Source organism: Stegodyphus dumicola, chromosome 7 (assembly GCF_044657685.1).
Source record: "Stegodyphus dumicola isolate Sdum_Otavi_A_Nest chromosome 7, ASM4465768v1".
Classification (NCBI taxonomy): Eukaryota; Metazoa; Arthropoda; class Arachnida; order Araneae; family Eresidae; genus Stegodyphus; species Stegodyphus dumicola.
The window spans coordinates 61,020,734-61,040,390 of record NC_140774.1 but is presented as its reverse complement, the minus strand read 5'-3'; the positions used below and the strand labels follow the sequence as shown (position 1 = coordinate 61,040,390).

Sequence of the window (19,657 nt, the reverse complement as noted above, 5' to 3'; positions counted from 1 at the left end):
GTTTTCTGTAAAGCTTAAAGAAATGTGCTGTTTGGGTTTTACATTACAATAAGAAGTATAAATTTTGGAATTTAAATCTGTGTTAATAGATTTTTTTTAATATCGGAAATGTTAATGTGTTTTGCTCAAATTAAGCTTATATAATTGAATGTGTGAAGGAGAAGAATTACTGTAACCTTGAAGGTTCTGGTGTTTTGCTCAAATTAAGTTTATATAATTGAATGTGTAAAGGAGAAGAATTACTGTAACCTTGAAGGTTCTAAGGTTAAGTGGCATTCTGACATTCATTTCTAAGACGTTTTGAATATTATAAATATTAGAATTTTCAGTTAAGGTGTGTCAAACATTATTTGTGTAAGAATTGAGAAAATTTTTTCTATTGAATGAGTAAAAGGGGAATGCTAGAAATCTCAAGTATTTTTCATTTTAACGGTTGTCATATTAATGTTTAGTTATGATCATGTAGATATATGTTTTTTATAATTAACCTTTGATTGCATATTTTAAGATACCTCAAATTTTGATGAAAGTATATTGTATTAGCATAAGCAATTGAGTTTAACGCAACTGAATTTAAAGCTTTTAAAAGGTAATATTATCTGTAGTATCATAAGTCCCCAAGTAGACAAATTTTTATTTGAATGCATAATGTGCATATTATAGTGTAAACTGTCTTGTTTTTGTTTAAGATCTGTAAAAAAATGTTTGAAAAAACATTAAGGGTTCAATTTTACTCCCTCTTTGTGAAAATTATATTTGTGTAAATCCATTTTATATAGATTTAGTGTGAGGGAGATAAAATTGTTAGTTTGCTAGCATAATTTTGTTCATATCATGGCATTCTTAGCTAACACTAGGAAAGAGGATCTTAAATCCTTGGCTGAAGAGTTAGGGGGGAAAAGTTAGCCCTGAATTTAGGATATTGGATTTAAGACAGCTGATTATGGGAAATGAATCCTATGAGGAGGAACTAATGAAAGGCCTGTTAGAAAATATCACTTCAATGAGGCTTGAGAAAAAAGGAGCAGGAAAGAATTAGGAGAGAAGAAGAAGAGAGGTAAGAAAGAATTAGGAGAGAAGAAGAAGAAAGGCAGGAAAGAATTAGGAGAGAAGAAATGGAATTTGAAATATCGAAGTTAAGATTACTAGCCTCTAACAGAAATCACTCTGTAAATGGCAGGAATGGACTTAAGAAAAGCTGTTACGATCAAAAAAAATTATTCCAAAATTTGATCCTGAAGAGTACGATATTAGTTTGTAGCTAGTTATGTTTGAGCGCCAAGCAAAGCGTGAGAATCTTCACCAATCAGAATGGGTTTCTGTCCTGTTGACAATCTTGCCAAGTGACATAGTTCAGCTGATTATGCGAGAACCAGAGCAGCAGGCTTATGACTACGATTACATAAACAGGATTTGCTTAAAAGGTTTAAACTTAACCCAGCATTGTGAAAAAAATGTATTAGTGCTAATAATTATTCAATAGTTTTATTATTAAGACTTGCTGTGGTAAGGTACGAGAAATCGAAGTTCTGAAACCCCACCCCCACGGAGGGTAGGAGTTGTGACGTTCAGACATATGCACCCTCGGACTTCCAGGTGCTTAATGAGAACTATCTATTTGTCAGCGAAAGAATGGACAACAGACGCTTGGAAGAAAGGTGCAGCGGAAACCCCCCAGGTGTGGCTTCCAGACATAAGGGACTAATTATTCTCTTTCCAGGTTTTTAACAAAATGAGGAAAGAGCGCTGTGTAATAAGCTTTTGATACTGTAAACAAGTGAAAGCAGACGTATCCCAGCGTTGTCGCCACGTTAGCGGCCTTTGTATGTATTATGGCTGAAATGATTTGATTATTTTTAATTACTATTCAAGAATTTCTAATTATGTTTTTAAAATAAATATTTTAAAAGACAACCGGTCTTTTCTTCCAACACAGGTGTTCTGACGTTAGAATACCATAGATGTTTTCGCAATTTAAATAATTTTCCTTTGAAAAATTCAAGTAGGTGTATGATGTTTAAATTGATTAATTATTGATTGATTAATATAAGGATATTTCTATGTATTTTATTTATCAGTGAGCTTATTTCTATGTGAGCATATATCTATGTGAGCATATTTCAAAGTGTGCATTTTTCCATGTGAGCTTTTTTTCTGTGGAGATTTGTGGGATTAATCATGCAAGGGAAAGACCTGAATTTATTCCTGGGAAAAAGGTAATGTTGTGATGGGAAAATAAATGGGAGCCTGCTATAGTTAAAAAAAAAAAAAAAAAAAAAAAATTCAACTCCTAGATCATATTGGATTCGAACAAAAGATAATAGGGTAATTAGACAGAATAAATTCCATTTAAGAAAAACTAAAAATCAGAAGAATTTAGTGATATTAGACTATTATGATCTATGTAATGAGAATTAGGAAAATATAAGTTGTGAACATCCAAAAAGACATAATGATCCTCACCATCAAGATAACAGCAATAATATTAATCGTGATTGTGTATATAAAACAAGAAGTGGTCGTAATGTATATTGACCATCCAAATATGATAATTATATAATGCTTTGATTCCTATGACTCTCCCAAACGAGGGAAGATGTTACATATATGTGGCAACACACTAGTTTCTGGTCGAACTGAAGTGAAGTAATTGTCAGTTGATGTTGGTTTTGGAATAAACGATGTGCTATGTGAGCGTGTTGTAATGAACTTAATTATAGATCAAGAAATATTAATATGATTATAACACTAAATGTAAGTTTTTATATATTCTTTTTTTCTTTCTTTTCTTTTTTTTTTTTTTTTAAACTTCAGTACACCCTGTATTTACAATAGCTAATAATAAATGTTGACAGGCTAAATCTTTTTTCAGTCCGTCAAATAAAAACCACATACTGGGATGGCTACAATTAAATGATTAGTACCTTATGAAAGCTTACGTAACGATTTATGGTTTTAGAGATTTTTCTGAGGTTGCTTCATAATGATTCCACATTTGGATTGGAAACTGTGGTCTTCTAGAACTTTTATGGTTCCAAACTTAAATAACTACATTCAAACATCAATTCCTATATATACACATCAAAAGTATGAAAAAATAGAGTAAAAAAAAATAACTATTGGCAGTTACAAGAATAAAAATGTCGTACAGGAGCAGTGGTATAAAATATTATAGTACATGCAAAATTTTACTATAGTTCTCATTCTTTTATATACCACCTCTGAAAAGGTTTATGTGAGCGTTTGTCCAATAATTTTTTTAAATGATTAAATATTTTTTCTTTTAAAAATTAAGTAGGTGTACGATGTTCAGATCGATTAATTATTGATTGATTAATGTAAGGATATTCCTACATATTTTATTTATCAGTGGGCTCATTTCCATGTGAGCATATATCTATGTTATTTATCAGTGGGCTTATTTCCATGTGAGCATATATCTATGTGAGCTTTTTTCTGTGTGAGCATATTTCTAAGTGAGCATTTTTCCATGTGAGCTTTTTATGTGTGGGCTTTTTTCTGTGACCATTTATACCTATGAGCATTATTCCTGTGCGCTTTTTTCCTAGAACCACTCCTCAATCTTGTGTTAATTCTTTAAATGTGACAGTGGAAAACTACCTTTAACTTGGCTTGCGTCCTGACCATACATTCTATGACACTATGACAAATACTGCTCATATAGCTGCCTTCTATCACCCCATAAAGTTTTGCCCACTTGTTCAGATTCACCATGCATTAATCTTTTATTAAAAAATAATATATATATATACTGGGTGCATTTCATTACTCTGATGATATAGTTTCAAATAAAACAATTATCAATCAGTCATCTGGAGGCAAAAATCCAGGTTTTTGTTCCGAATACAGTGATGGGGTTTTATTATAGGTAATTTTCTATTAAAAGGGAGGAAAGAGTATTCAGTACTTTCTTTTATGAGTATTATCATACAACTCCATTTGTAGTAGTTTTTAAATTAGATAATCAAAGTACCTATAACTTCTCATTATTCAAACAAAAGCCAACTAACTGCCTTCTCTTTTTAAGATATTTGTCGCCTTTTGGTAATGACAAAAGTTTTTAGAAATTTTTCTATTATTACTTTCTTCTATTAAAAATTCTCTCAACAACTTTGCCTATCCCCTAGTTTTTTACAGCCCTTAGTCACAAAAATTTTAACTTTCTCTCTATGCAAGACTTCAATAACAATAAAATGTATGATTTATAATCCACCAACATTTAAGTCTGTTTCTGAATTTCAGGAAATTTTCACCATCTCTCACCAATGTGGTTCAAAAAACATTGGCCACACTAATACAAGTTTTAAAATTTCCTTCTAATCATTTTGGGTTTTTAAGCCTTTACTTTAAATAGCTATTAAAATAATATAAAAAGCTTTAACAATGAATTAAGATTTATTGTTATTTATCATTCATAACAACTCATTGTTACTGATCATTCAAAACAATTCATTGTTACTGATCATTCATACTAAATAATGAATCAAGATTTCCTTGAAGCAATTCATAATAATTTTAATTTGCTTGCTGCCTGCCTCACTCACTCATGCAGCACACACATACGTTTAAAGCAATAACATCACAACACATGTGTACATTGTACATACTTTTTTCATCTTAAAAGATGAAAAAACAAAAGCTTGAACAATTACAGTACATTAAATTTCAACTAGCACATTGTCTTGAATTATCAATGTATACTGAAAATAATGTGGACAATAATTTGTTTTTTAATCCTATAATGAATACTTCCATAAAGTGAGAAGATGAATGAGTAGTTTTCTATACATGTTGTATATTATAGTAGTTATCTAAAAGTGCCATTACTTGTTTCTTACATAAATAATTTAAGTGAAGCTGTAATTATGCTTACCCATGGAAAGGATCAAGAACAATAGCTCTTGGTTCTTGCAAACCTTTCCGAATAAGAACTTTTCGAAATCGACCATCAAGAGTTGAGACTTCAATTGTATCCTTGCCTTTATCACACCAATACAAATTTCTTCCTATCCAGTCTACAGCAAGTCCATCTGGGCTTTGAAGAGAGCCAGCATGCAACAGCTTTGAGGAAAATTATATAAATGGATTAAGCTTAAAAAGTAAATAAATAAAAATATCAAGACCATTAATTTGCCACAAATCAAATTTTGAAGAAAATCCACATGTAAACACTAATATAAATAGTTGAGACAAAAAATATGAGCTGGTAACTACGAATATAAAAGTACATAAATGAAGTCCTTCAATTCATTAATAAAGGAAAAGTGATATTCGCATTATAATTCCAACATGCAAATGTAAAGTTATTATTTAACAACAAAGATACAGAGATGATTTCTTATTAAAATTCTACTCAGCTCTTGTAGGCTGTTCATTTAAGTCTGCCAAGCATATTATATACCAGGTCTATAGAAATTCACTGGTCATATTGAAGAATATTCTCAAATGTGGACTGAAGTAATGACAAAATCAGATTATGTTTGTCCCAAAAGACAGTGTATCTATTTCTTGCATCAGGGAGCAGGAAGACAGTTATCTGGATAGATCACACAGTACTCAAAACTCACAAAAGCTTTGCTCTCTACCAATCACTGTCATGTACTTGCACTTCCTGGATAATGACAGTCATAGCATTAAGGCTGGTGTGTAATGTTTGCACCCATTTTAATGTCTACCTCTAGTTTCTCAACATCAACAGCAATGTCTATATAGATTCATGCCTAAGAAGTGTATCCCCCTCCAGCAGCCAAGCAGATAAAATTGTTGTTCATCACTGGTAATTTAATTTGAGAATTTCTGCATGAACATTTTTGTAGTTTCCCCATAAGTAATATGACTACAATCCAGTTTTCCTAAGAAAATCTTCCAAAATCTTATGCAGAGAGCTATGCTTTGCCATGACCTATTTGATCTATTCCAGTCCAACATACAACAAACACATTGCAAGGCAGTGGTAATAAGTTCCACAAATGAATCATGATTAAATACTTGGCTCAAATAACAATATAATTTATGTGTGAAGACGGGCCTTAAATCCAAACCAGCATTATTATAAAACGCATATATCCACATCCCATTTGACTTCAGCGTACCTTTGTACTATTTTCAGAACTGATCATATGCTGCTAATATCATGTGACCTACTGTACTGCAAGTACTGTCACATCTACAGGGAGCCTTCTTTCAGCAAGACTAACTCCCCTGTTTCTAGAATTTCACTTATTGTTACAACTTTCCATACGAATGTCACATTTTCACACTTTCCCCATATCAAACATGAAATCAACACTCAAATACCAACTATGACCAATTCTTAATTTGTTTGACCTTATGGAGTAAATAGAATCCTGAATTGACATTTTGTACGATAGCATTCATTAACTGTATAAGCCCAAGCTAGACCAAAGGTAACTTTGTTTTATGATGAAATATAGTTTAAATAAATAAATAATTAAAATTTGATTAACTAAACAATCAGACAGAAGATTACCTCAATTTCATTTATCAATAAGAAATATGGAATAATAAAACAATTACTTATAACTAATGTAAGTAAATGTCGTGCTACTTTGATTAAATCATTCATACTAAACTGCTTTCATTGCCATCTTAAACAGTTATTTATCCCATTTTTCAAAATATGAATTAATATAAATGATTTGTTCTTTAAATGAAAATTTGTAACCAACAGCACATTTTACTGATATATGCTCCTGTTTTTTCTTCTAAAAAAATTCAAATTATAAAGTTAAAAAGTATTTTCTCTCTCCTTTTTGCACGCCTTCGTGGTGTAACTGGAAGCATAGTTGATGCATATTTGACAGATCCAGGGTTCTAGTCCCAGCGAGGGCACTGCACAATTTTTATATCTCCAGCTTCAAGAAAATCTAACGATTCTACAATAGGTGTCCGAACTAATAAGTGGTGGACAATAATTCATCACCATCAGGATTTGACAACTGAGCCCCTGATACCCAGTTGCCCTTTAACAGGGGTAGTAAGGCACCTTCATGATATAATTGGAAGCATACTTGACACATATTCAAGAGATTCAGGCTTTGAATCCCGGTGAGGGCATTGCATACTTTTTCACATCTCCTGCTTAAAAAAAACCCTAACGTCTCTACAAAGTCCTATTGATTTGTTCAATATTTAGTCATTTTTCATTAGATCACTTTTAAAGCATCTGCATTTTTATTTAATTGGAACATAACCTTTGATGAGGAAACTTTTTGGAATATTCATGTACTTTGCATCTTTTGAAAGGAAATTTCATATTATTTGAAGGTAAAGAGGTCACATTATTTGAAGGTATTGAAGGTAAAGAGATGACAATGCAGTTTTTATGCGGGAACTTCATTTTAGGCAGCTTTGTCTTAACTAAATGGAGAGCATTTTGCATATATGTACTAAAGGTTTTCAGTTGCATTAAATTAAAAAGTGTATTTAACTCTTTTTAATGCTTTTTGAAGCTGTAAATTATTTACTGATCCACACACTGCAAAATCAAGTTAAGAAAAAAAAATGCTAATTTAACTTTGTCCAGAATCTTGACGATGTACAGTTATCAAGAAACATGATGTTCCTTTCATTTGATGATATTTTTTTAATCAAAATTATGCGCCCATTCTTGAAAGATATCATTTTTATCCATGCTTTCCTATTTTGCTTTAAAAACTATAGGCAAAGGTTTATCATTATTAAAGCCATATAATTTCTGACATATTCCTTAAAATAATAATAATAATAATCTTGACCTTATATATCTTGTACATGGAAAATATCTTGCTTCAAATCCTGTGTACTGCTATTTTTGCAAATGGCAAATACTGGAACAAATATAAACAAAAGCACCAATATAAAAATAGAACATTTTTTAGAGAATGCATAAATATTTTTTAGGCTTCTTTAAAAACCAATAACTTGTTAATTTACAATTTAGTAAAGAATCCTTATTCATTAACTTCAGTATACCATATGGAGTAAATTCAGTTATTTCTTTAACTTTAATTTTGTTTAGTATGAAGTGTTGCAGTAGCTATAGAAGTAGTTTTGCCACAGACTTTTAATATCACTGTATCATAATTTAAAATTCCGAATCTAACCACTTGAAATATTGAATTCACTATCCACATAAATTTTTTCAGCAAAACTTAAACTTTACTTTTAAAATATATCTACCTACCAATACACTTTCTGAGTGTATATCTAACCATTCTATAAATATCTTCCTTAATAACAGGAATTTTGATTTTGCCTCTCTAATTCTATTAAACATTGCATCTTTCTCCTTTGCATTGATCACTGAGGAACTAGCTTATTTAGAGACAAAAAATTCTTAATTCAGTATCAACTGATAATGACTGAATGCACCGCTGCTAAAATACAAAATTTTTAATTCATTACTAACTGATAATGCTAAATGCTTAACTGTAGGTAATAGAGGTGCAAAGCGGGGGGGGGGGAAAGGGACAATTCTACATCTCCTGTCCTACTGAGCCAACTGACAAGATCCAAATTGCGTTTTGCATGTCTTGAAAGTGCAACTTAGGATATATATTAGATTAATAAATAGCATTGTTCTAACATAGGTATTTTGACACAAAATTGGACTTTTTCTGAAATAAGATACCAAATTTTTTCCACATTTCGATTCTGCAACTCAAATTATGCCTTCATTAAATTTTGTAAAATTTGGTTTGAAATTTACAGAAAAATTCAAAAATTTATCTTGGCACAATTTTTTCAGTTTGCACCAAAAATAATTCACTTGGCAACTTCTTAATATATGGCAACCCAGTTTCTTTTCCCTTCCATTATGTTGGAGCGGGAAAAAAGGCACCTTGTTCCTACCTCTTTACGTTGTGCATAAGTGGAAAAAAAGTCACATCATTTCTACTTTCAAAGAATTTTAGGATAGTGTATAAACCATATTTGATGTTTTATCGCTTTCAACAAACATGCCAAATTTCCAAATGTGCCAATATATAAATTCACGTATATCTTCGGAAATTTTGAATAAAAAATTATAATTTTTTGCAGGTATGCTTACAAATACGTCTACTCTAAGACAATGATAAAAATTTTATAGATCATAATTCAATTTTTTTTGAAAAACTTATAAAAAATTTTTTTAAATAAATCATAAAAAATGGGTGAATTTTATTTGGAATGAACGTGAATTTTGAAATGTGAAAGGAAGAATAAAATAAATTTAATAAAAAAAGAGAGATTAATAAATATATACCAAATTCAATTAAAATTGAGGAGCTAAAAGTTTGAGAGCTAAATTTTTAAAAACTGCTCGCGCTATTTGGTAGTTTAGCGTAATTTGAGTAATAAAATGGAAATATAGAAACAAGACATGTTATTTCAGAAAAAGTCCAATTTTGTGTCAAAATACTTATATTAGAACGATGCTATATATAAATCTAATACATATCTTAAGTTGTACTTTCGAGACATTGAAAAACGCAAGTTTAATTTCGCCAACCAGCCCAGTAGAACGGGAGGTACAGAACTGTCCCTTCTATTTTTTTCTTTTTTTTTTTTTTCCACAGTGATCATTTTTTAAAATTATAAAGGATCTCAACAAGCTGCAAGAAATGTTAATGCAGATTCATTTTAAAAGTATAATCAAAATGATCAGTTTCGAAAAAGAATAAAAAAGTTTTAATACAACTACCACAGCGTTCAGTGTAGATAAATTTGCTGTATTTATACACAATTTATGTGCAATAAAATCAGGCAATAAATAAGGATCCATTTTTTGAACCAACGTGGGGCAAAAAATGAGCTATTATGACCCTTCAGTAATAAACTTCAAAGAAGGTTGAGTTTCAATATGCTGTAAAAACCATTTAAATTAGACTCAAGATAAAGGCACTGGGAGTAGCTGGGATTAATCACACTTGTACATGCTTTTCAAAAAGGTGAAAGAAAGAGGGTGGAAAAAAGGACTTCACTGGTTATTAAAAAATGGGTGGATGAAATTTTACTTTACTTATGCTTTCAAGAAGGGTTTTTCAGCATGATTTTAACAATTTACAGGATGAGTACACTGAGAAAAAAATTACATTAAGCTAATGGAAAACTGGTCCAGACTCCCTAAAGTATTATTACATTAAGAGTTGCATTAAGGCAGATTATTTGCAATATATAACAGCTCTGAGTTAACTATTGTTAATTAGTAAACTGTTCACTTTTAAGTAAATAGTTTACTTATTTGGTAAATATCTACCAAAGTAAATAGTTTACTTATTTGGTAAATATATACAAAATTCCATTAAATTTGAGGAGCTAAAAGCTTGAGAGCTAAATTTTTAAAAACTAACCATTAACTTGTGTTTTAATCATTCTTTCCCCCCTCTCATTAATTATGCATAATTTTGTCACAGAATATATAAAAATTTAAAAATTTACTTTAAAAATTTAAAACTTTTAAATAGTCTTATAAAGTACTGGTAATCTGAAAATAAAATAAATGAATAACAAAAATCTTATCAGATTGGCATATTCAAATAATTTTTTACTCCATTTCAGATGAATATGAAATATACCTGATGTCCAGGAGTGTTCAAACACATTCTTTTAATACTGCTTCCAAGGGCAGTCACATCTGACCAGTACAAACAGTTTTCCAACCAGTCAAAATCCAAAGCTACAGAATTTGTGAGGTTACGAGCCAACAACTCAGCGTCATGGCCATGAAGATTAATTTGCCGTATATAGTAGCGATTAGAAAATATAAGCATTGGTTTCACGGCTGAAATATCATTTACTTTATGAACATACATGTTACACTATGAAAGGCAAAATTATAATTAATGATACTAAGAAAATATAAATAGAATACAGACAATTTTGAATACCAAAGCACTAGAGCTAAAAATACTCAACTCTCAGCTTACTTCACACATATGCATTTGGATCTGAAGGTTCAAAGAGAAGAAAATCAGAGACAGAAAGAACATAAAAATTTTAGTTATTCTTAGCTTCTAAAAATATTTTTTTAGACTATGATATCTATTTTAAAATTATATAAAATAATTACTAAACCCGAAAATGAAACGCATTCAATTACACTGAATGAAAAATATGTTTATGTTTTTTTATGAAGAAAGACAGAAAGAATATGCTTTAGTTATTCTCAGCTTAAAAATGTATAAACTGTTTTTAAGAACCGGATATCTGTTTTAAGGTTCTATAAAATAATTATTAAAACTGAAAACAAAATGCATTCACTTGCCATCATTAAAATTACGTTTATTGCTGATGATACTAGCAGCTTGCCTAGTCTGAGTATTCTTGGTGAAGTCCTAGGTGACAGACAAGCCCCTGTAGTACTGGCAAGGGCACTTTGATGACCAGTCAATCTCCAGGTCAACAGCAGCGTTTGTATTTTGTTTCCCCTTGGAGTGGTCTCCGAGACCCAAGGTGAAATGAGCGCCGGTGTCCTGGTTCAGCCTTTGGGGCTCAAGAGAGAATTCATATATAAAAACCATGGGTTGAGGCTCTCATGGTGTGCTAGTAGTTAAATATCTCTTTTCAAGGTTTTTATTGACAATGGCCAGCCCTCGTACTTCATATGGAGGATGATCACTAGTCTCCTTAACTGCATTCAATCACAGGAAAGGTTTAACACGGCTTGCATATAAACTTAACACTTTCGTGCCTACTGTCACGCATATGTGACAGCAAGAAACACACTCATTTCCCAGCTGGCATGCAGTTGTGCGAGAACATTTTCTCATTTAACCTGGCTATCACACATTTGTGCCAGTGTCCTGGTCAAAAGGTACTATGAAATTAGTTCAGAATTAAAAGTCACTGGAATAGCAAAGCAAACTGATAACACTGTTGCTACAAGAAAATACAATGCATCTGAGAAACTGCTGCAATATTGGACGAAACAGGAAGATGTGTTAAAAAATAACAAAGCAAAAGTGTTCTCTGCAACCAGGGATTGACTCATGGCTAGCATTAGAAAAATCTATCACTAAATAGTTTTCTGAACAAAGACAGAATGGATCCATAACTACAAGGAATATGAAAAAAATTCAAGCATCAAAATAGTCCAAACAGTAATCATATCAGTGCAATAATTTGAAAGCATCTGTAGGATGGCATACTTGGCTCATAAAGAGACATATTTCAATCTTATGTAAAAAGAAACTACAATAACGCAGAAACATGCTGCTGATCTAGAACAATAGTTTCTTAATATTTTATGATCTGTGCCTTCTTGAATGTGCAAATGAGTATTAATTCCCCTATAAAAATGCATTTTTATTTTTTATTTAGTAAACTGCATTTGTTACAACATAATTTATTTATTGAAATATAAAAAATGCATAACATCACATAAACATACAAAATTATTAATCAATTTTTAATAAATGTTTTCTTGTTAATTAATGATAATTCTTTTCAAGTGAGGCTCCTTTTTTGTAAGAGGCATAATTAACTCATCACTTGCATTAAGGGATTTCTTGCTTTTGAATTTTGAGGAAAAGTAATGAAAATTCCAATTCACACATGTAGGGGGTAGCAAATGGTAAGAATGTGTGCAGAGCTGCTTTGTGGCTGTGGATAAGGTTTTAGATGTGTATGCAGAATCTAAATTTTTAAATCTAAATTTTCAAATTCCACTTGACTACATGCATTGACTTCTATTTCAACTAGATTGTCTTTCATTAAAGGATTATTCATTAACATTCAGGTACATTATTCATTCAGATGGTTAAATATATCTGCTACTTAAGCTAGTCAAAGCCAAGGAGAAGGGCTAGCTTATTCATTTGTGCAAATCATATAAAGAAGATCTTCCTCCTTTCCTCTTCTTTTCAAAGATTTATTAATTATCTTTAGATACTGTGAGCAAAGTTGTTTCGTCAAACTTAAGTCAACAATCTTGTATTTATTTAACCCATTCAGGACGGCAGCTTGCGGAAGATAGCGCTCTCTCAGGATGGGAGATGTTACACACAGACTGCGCTTACGGGCTGGGGCATTTTCTCCCGCTCGGCCAATAAACAATTTTGGAAAGTATGCATTACATAATAATGGATAAAATGTACATTTAAAGTAGAAATGAAACAATTTTTAAATATGTGATTAAAGATATCATAATTTTAATCATAACAAAAATTTAATTACCATAATTGATATTTAACAATAAAAATATGGATATGTTATATTTTACTATAACTAAAAGTACCTAACTTAAACACTAAATGTTAATGCAAAATATTAAAAAAAATTTAAAACATTTACACTTAACATTATGAAATACTTGAAGAATACTGAAATAATTAATATTTCAAAGCTTTATGAAGAATCTCAAAGCATGGATCAATGCAAAGACCGACACTGCATTATTATCATGCAATAATTTCAATCATGCATATTTATTATTATCATCTTCTAATTCAGAACTACTGTATGCAGAACTCCAATAATTTATAGTTGTTTCATTGTCATCATCGGAAAGATCCATAGCTGGATCATTCATAACTTTACATATTTTCTCCTCAGGAAAGATAAGGTGGTCTTTTAGCCACAGCTACACAAATAAATCTAAAAGTAAAACCCATGCTAGAATACCTCCCATAAAATCCCATCCTAAAATAGAATCAAAACCATAAACAACCACTTCAAAATGAGCTAAAAGGCCACGTGATTCCCTTATCACTCCCCAGCATGTGTTTATGTTTACAAAAATCCAATAAATCACAGACACTTGACTACATCATTATGACCTCAGAGAGAGAAATACTAATGTACAAGAGCAATCTTTTGAATAGAATATGGATTAGTAAAATCATCTGTTAGGAAATATTTTGCTTTTATGCAACTGTGAGGTGATTGTCAGGTTTCACGGTAATGAAAGGATGTGGCGTTAGGCTCTGGAGGGCATCTTTGCTGCGTTCATCCCAAACAGGTTTTAAAAGTAATGTACGTGCATAAATGTGACAAATAAAAAAATAAATGTTTTAAATGTAATGTATGTGTTTAGTATATAAAGTTAAATAATTATTTTAAAAATATTTGTTATTACATTAAATCGGAAGAGAAACATGCCAATGTAAAATTTATATTTAGGTAAAAAAAATTATAAATCAAATTAAATTTGTAAAAAACTATCGATTTCAAGGGCAGTCAAACATAAGTTCTTTTTCTTAAGCTGCAGAGGGGAAAAATGACATATATATTCAAAACTGTGCCAAACTAAGGGTTTTTTAGAGGGGGGCTGGCTAACTTCAAGTTGTTATAAAGACGTTATAAGAATTCTCACACTTAGTATGCAGATAAAGGAAAAAAAATGAATGCCATAGTTTTTTCTTCATGATTTAATATTAAATGCACAGGGGGGATAAACCTGCAGTTTCTTATCAAACAAAGTGCATTTTATCAATTATATTAAAATTAATAAACAAGTACTATTAACTTTTTAAACATTATAAATGCTTACAATAATAAAATTTTCTCTTATAAATTAAATTTCCTTTTTCACACACAGTTTTTTAGGGATTTCTTTTTTTTTTTCAAATTTAAAACGTTTATTTCTTTGCTGCAAATTGCAACTTTACAGTCAGTGTGAACATGACTATGTTGTCACTCCTCGCTTTCTGTTTTAGGGTGAAATGCTCTATGAATTAGCCTTTCTGCTTTAAGTCCTAAATTACTGTTTCTCTTTTTTCAAAAGCTACAATTAAATCACAATTTTGGTTTGTAAGAAATTGCACATTTATTTTCTCCCTTTCTGTGAATATTTAAACAGTCTTTTTTAAAAATTTATGCCTGTTATGAATTTTGAGATAATATAGGTGGTGCTGATGCAGCAAAAGAATATCATTAGTTATGTTGTAACTCACCATACATAACTTCCAGAGTCAAAAGAGCACAAATCCTGCAGTGCCATTCTTGAAAATACACATAATACATGAGTTAACCCTTTCAGGGGTGCAATGTTATGATTTTTTAAAAGTTATGAAAAAGTAATCATAATGACATGCAATGGTCCTATAGATAACATAAATGAGTTTTAAAAATTTTTTTTCGTCCCCAAGGGGACCGGTTTCGCCTTGAAACTAGCGCCTGTCTAGAGCACTTAAGACTAAACATTTGCTTATTTATCTTTACTTTGCTGAAAAGTATCTAAACGTAACCCAAATTTCAAATTATACTAGAAAATTACTGAACAACTAATGAAGTAAGTAATATTTGCATAAACATGCATTTTTAATTATAAATAAAAAATTTAAAACAGGAAACAAAAAAGTATGAGACAAAAAGTAACTAATAATGCACTAAATTACTTGCATAAAACTATGAAATATTAAAAAAAATTATGTTTAAAACTGAGAAAATTATATGTAAAAATAAAATAAATTAAGATGCATACAATTATTTTACTATGAACTAGAAGCATGAGAAAAGCGACCGCTAAGAGAAGCATAATAAAAACACAACTACAAGTGTTTTTCAGTGTGCTCTGTGTCTCTGTAAAAAATAAGAATTGTTTTCCCTCTCTCAAAAGCTCCATAAATCCTCATCTTTGAAGCCACTCAAATGAAGATATTGTGCAACTGTTTACAGCAGTGATACAAAAGCAATAAACACAACTGCAAAAAATCTCGCAACTGCGTCATCTGATCATTTCTTCGATGTCCCAGAGGGGCAGTGGCTTCATACTGAAACCACAATGAAAACATTCAAATTAAAAAAGGTTCCATTACTTTTTTTTTTGTGAACTAAGGACATTTCATTACTCATTGATGCCTGCTTATAAAATATATTGTGGAAAAATAAAAAATTTTGGGGTTTTTTGCATTTAAAATGGGTCAAAAAGAGTAGTGTGCAAAAAAAGCTATTTTTGAATGATTCGTATCAATTAATGGATGCCCAGAAAGGTTTGCTGCTGTCATCTGTTATCAGCTTTAAGAAGTAATTTAATTTTAGCAGCGGGTTTGAGGAAAAAAAAAAAAATATTCTAAATTTTAAAAAAATGTTGAAAATGCGGTTTCAAGGCGAAACCACTGCCCCTGAAAGGGTTAAAACCTTTGCTCCATGTTAAGTATCAATCTTCTATCCATACAATTCTGTGCTGCTGTGTTTATCATTGTAATAAATGTTATATGTGAATTTTGAGAATTACTTGGAATTACACCAACACAGACCACCGGTAAAGATGGACACTTTGAGGTAGGTCATGCTCCCTTAATGCCTTTTTCCTACTCTTCTTAATCTACTGAAGAACCCTTGGAAAACTCTTCTGTGTGCTAACTTTATTATTAACTTGATGTATTTGCTACAAGTTTATTGTTATAAACTTGTCTCAAACATTAATGAAGTATTTGCAAGTTTCTCACAGGTGGTAGTTTCCACTGAAAACTCTTTTCACTCCTCAGATCATGACTCACTAATCTAGATAAGCTAATAAGTTTTGGAGGCACATTATCTGAATGATGAAACAATACAGTTTCAGTTTATCCCATACAGGGAATAAGGATGAAACAATGTGCTTCAAGTTGTTAACAATGAACACCAAAAAATGTAAAATCAGCTTAGTTATGAGAAAACACAATCTACAGGGGTGCTGTTGTGTTTAGCAAATCAAACAAAACTAACTGTAATAGTAATATTTAAAAAAAAAAAAAAAAAAAAAATTCCTCGTGGCAAATACATATATCTTCTCAAAAAGGGGTTGAATGGATTAAAATGGAATAAATTTATGAAGCTAAAATGTGCGGAGAAAGTGTATGAATTGTACGTTTCATAAAAGCTTGGCATGGGACATGTTTTGCAATCCAGTAAACGACAGAACAAAAATATTAAAAGAAAATAAAACTACAGCAGCTGTAATACCTAGAGGATTAACTTTGATTTTACAGTCATTAGATGATTGTCTCAACCAATTTTTTTTACAGTTTGTATACTACAACAATGATTCTCAACATTTTATCATTTATGTTCCTTAATACGATTACAGAGTACTCCTAACCTTGCCAATCAGAATCTGCAACTCTCTCATACCCCTCCAGTATTTTCAAAATATCTTACCCCTGTATTATTTTAAGAAATTGAGCAATATGACTATTGTGGGTGGATATATTTACAATTAAATACATTACTTTTGTATCAATTTCAGTCAATAACAATTACATCTGAAATCTGCAATTACTGAAAAAATAGTGACAAATTCACACTTTATGAATGTTCTGCTCTTTTATCAATATTTATTTTATAAACACTTTCTTTTTTGCCTGCACTTGATTTTATGATATTTTTGGGGGGTTTACTGATTGACTTATTCACAAGTATACACGGTAGTTGTATTTTTTTCATTGCATTAAATTGAAGACAGTTTATAAAATATTTTACAAAAGCAACTGTAATAAAGCTGAAGAATCAGAATTGCAATTTAGAAAGGAAAATCAACCTACAACTATTAGCTTTGCATGTCATTCCACCATCTAAGGAAAGATAACCAGCCTCACAAAAACATTTATATGATCCTTGAGTGTTGTGACAATATTGACTACATGGGTGTTCTTCTGTGCATTCATCTATGTCTAAAACAATAAAGAATACAATCTGTTTAATAAATCATAAACGTGACAAAAAATGATTTCTTTGGTTAGAAACAGTTAAAAAAATATTTAATTAAAAGGTATAAATTCAAAAATAAATTCAAAATAAAATTTTAAATAGAATTGAAATTATTATTTAAAATGCTTTACATTCTAAAAAATTTTTTTCTTTTGTGGTTTTAAATTTAATTTATATTCCTTGGAGATCGTATATGGAAAGATTTCTTATTATGAATAATTAAAAGGTATGATATTTAAGTTCTTAAATCTATACATATTATTCAAAAGTGGGGGCAAAGTTGAGCAAAGTCGTACTTTCACCTGTATGGTGCCCAAGGCTCTTGCCAACATTAAGCACACTCTTGCCTCCTTGCCATTATGAATTTTGTGCGCTTGTTCTGATATCAGATAAGCAAGATTAGTCAGCCTTCCAATAATTTAAAAAAATGCTCTCAAGAATAGAAAAAAAAAATTCTTCCATTTAATATAAATATGCTTTATTAAAGCCTGCTATGTACAGTATAGATTAAGTGAGCATTACTTTATTTTATACATATATTAACTTTCTTTGAATACATACACTAATGTTCTGATGTTACAGACACTATATGACAAATGGTACTGAACTACTGCACCAAATCAGATTAAGATGATGATGCAACTAAAAATTAGTTTTAAAGACTCCAGAGACATGAATGCATTAGAAAAATTTTCTTCATCACAGCTTTACAGTTTCATAAACAGTTTAGCCTTTTAGTGTTTTTTAGCCTTTGATTATAAACAAGAGTAACTTGATTAGCCAAAATGAAAATACACTAGAAATTATTTCTTAATTAGTCAGTATTTTGATTCATGAATTATAGATGAAATCTGTCAGCTATTCTTAAAAACTTTCCTTCCTTAATACACTGCAAGTCTAAATGCGTAATATCCATGCAATGATCTAAAATTTTACTCATCATAAAAATTTTAAAGATTTTTAGATAAAATATGTGTCTTTAAAATTTCATGATACATGCTCTTAAACAGAAATATTCCATACTAAGAATATTCCTACAGCCATGACATTTCAGTGTGAATAATAAGAAGCATCATCTTACAAATTAAGAGTAAACAATTTATTTTAAACTATAATTTGTTATTATAAAAATTCAAACTTACAAAAATCATTTAATAAACAAATTATCATCAAAATATTACATAAATTACTAAAAATCATTAAACCAACAAAGTTTCATCAAAACATTACATAAATTAATAAAAATAATTAAACCAACAAATTGTTATCAAAACATTACATAAATTGCTTACCTTCACAAATCTTTCCATCATTTACAGGTCGATAACCAGAGCGACAACTGCATTTATACCCAATTGGCAAATCTATACAATCCTGTGCACAACTGTACTTAGAGTTACACTCATTAATGTCTGAAAAGAATAAAAATTTTACATAGAAAATGGAAGATTTAATAATGATAATTATACTGATAATAGTATGAAAATAAAATTTTACATACACTGAGAAACATAATTTTGAATTATGAAAATAAAAAAAATCATCACACTACGACCAAGGTTAGCTTCAACTAAAGCTGTCTCAATATAGTAGAAATATGTTAACTTGTATAGCAAATAGAATTGTGCATGCTCCTTGAAGGAGATGACAGTTAGCTAAAATAAATGTGTTGCAACTCTGATACTTAATATAATTGAAGTACTATTCACCGACAGTATTTTCCTAAGAGTTGCTTCAACAAATGTTATCACCCTGACTAAAATATGACTTACACAATTTAAAATCCAAAAACTTGATATGACCATGCTCGATAGGTTAGAATTAAAGAAAAGAGAATGAGTGAGTATTTAATAACAGTAGCTAGTAACAATCAGAAAATCTGTTTTTAAATATATAAATATCAAATGCCTTGAAACAAGATACAGCAAAAGCAAAACAATCTGGCATCTGATGGATTGGCTTATCTGATAATTTAGCATTCCTTTCACTGATATGTTTACCATAAGACAATGCTTCTAACATT

General features: G+C 30.4%; 1 protein-coding gene across 7 annotated transcripts in view; it reads right to left on the bottom strand.

Annotated features, from left to right (window-relative positions):
* LRP1 (LDL receptor protein 1) overlaps nt 1-19,657 on the bottom strand; it is a 627,804-nt gene that overhangs the window by 210,810 nt on the left and 397,337 nt on the right. For all 7 annotated transcript variants that reach the window (XM_085820318.1, XM_085820321.1, XM_085820322.1 and 4 more), the window contains 4 exons: nt 18,927-19,046; nt 17,469-17,597; nt 10,581-10,786; nt 4,895-5,082 (listed from right to left, as the gene is read on the bottom strand). In XM_085820318.1, coding sequence (XP_085676444.1) covers nt 4,895-5,082; nt 10,581-10,786; nt 17,469-17,597; nt 18,927-19,046 — 643 coding nt within the window. The remainder of the gene's footprint in view (nt 1-4,894; nt 5,083-10,580; nt 10,787-17,468; nt 17,598-18,926; nt 19,047-19,657) is intronic.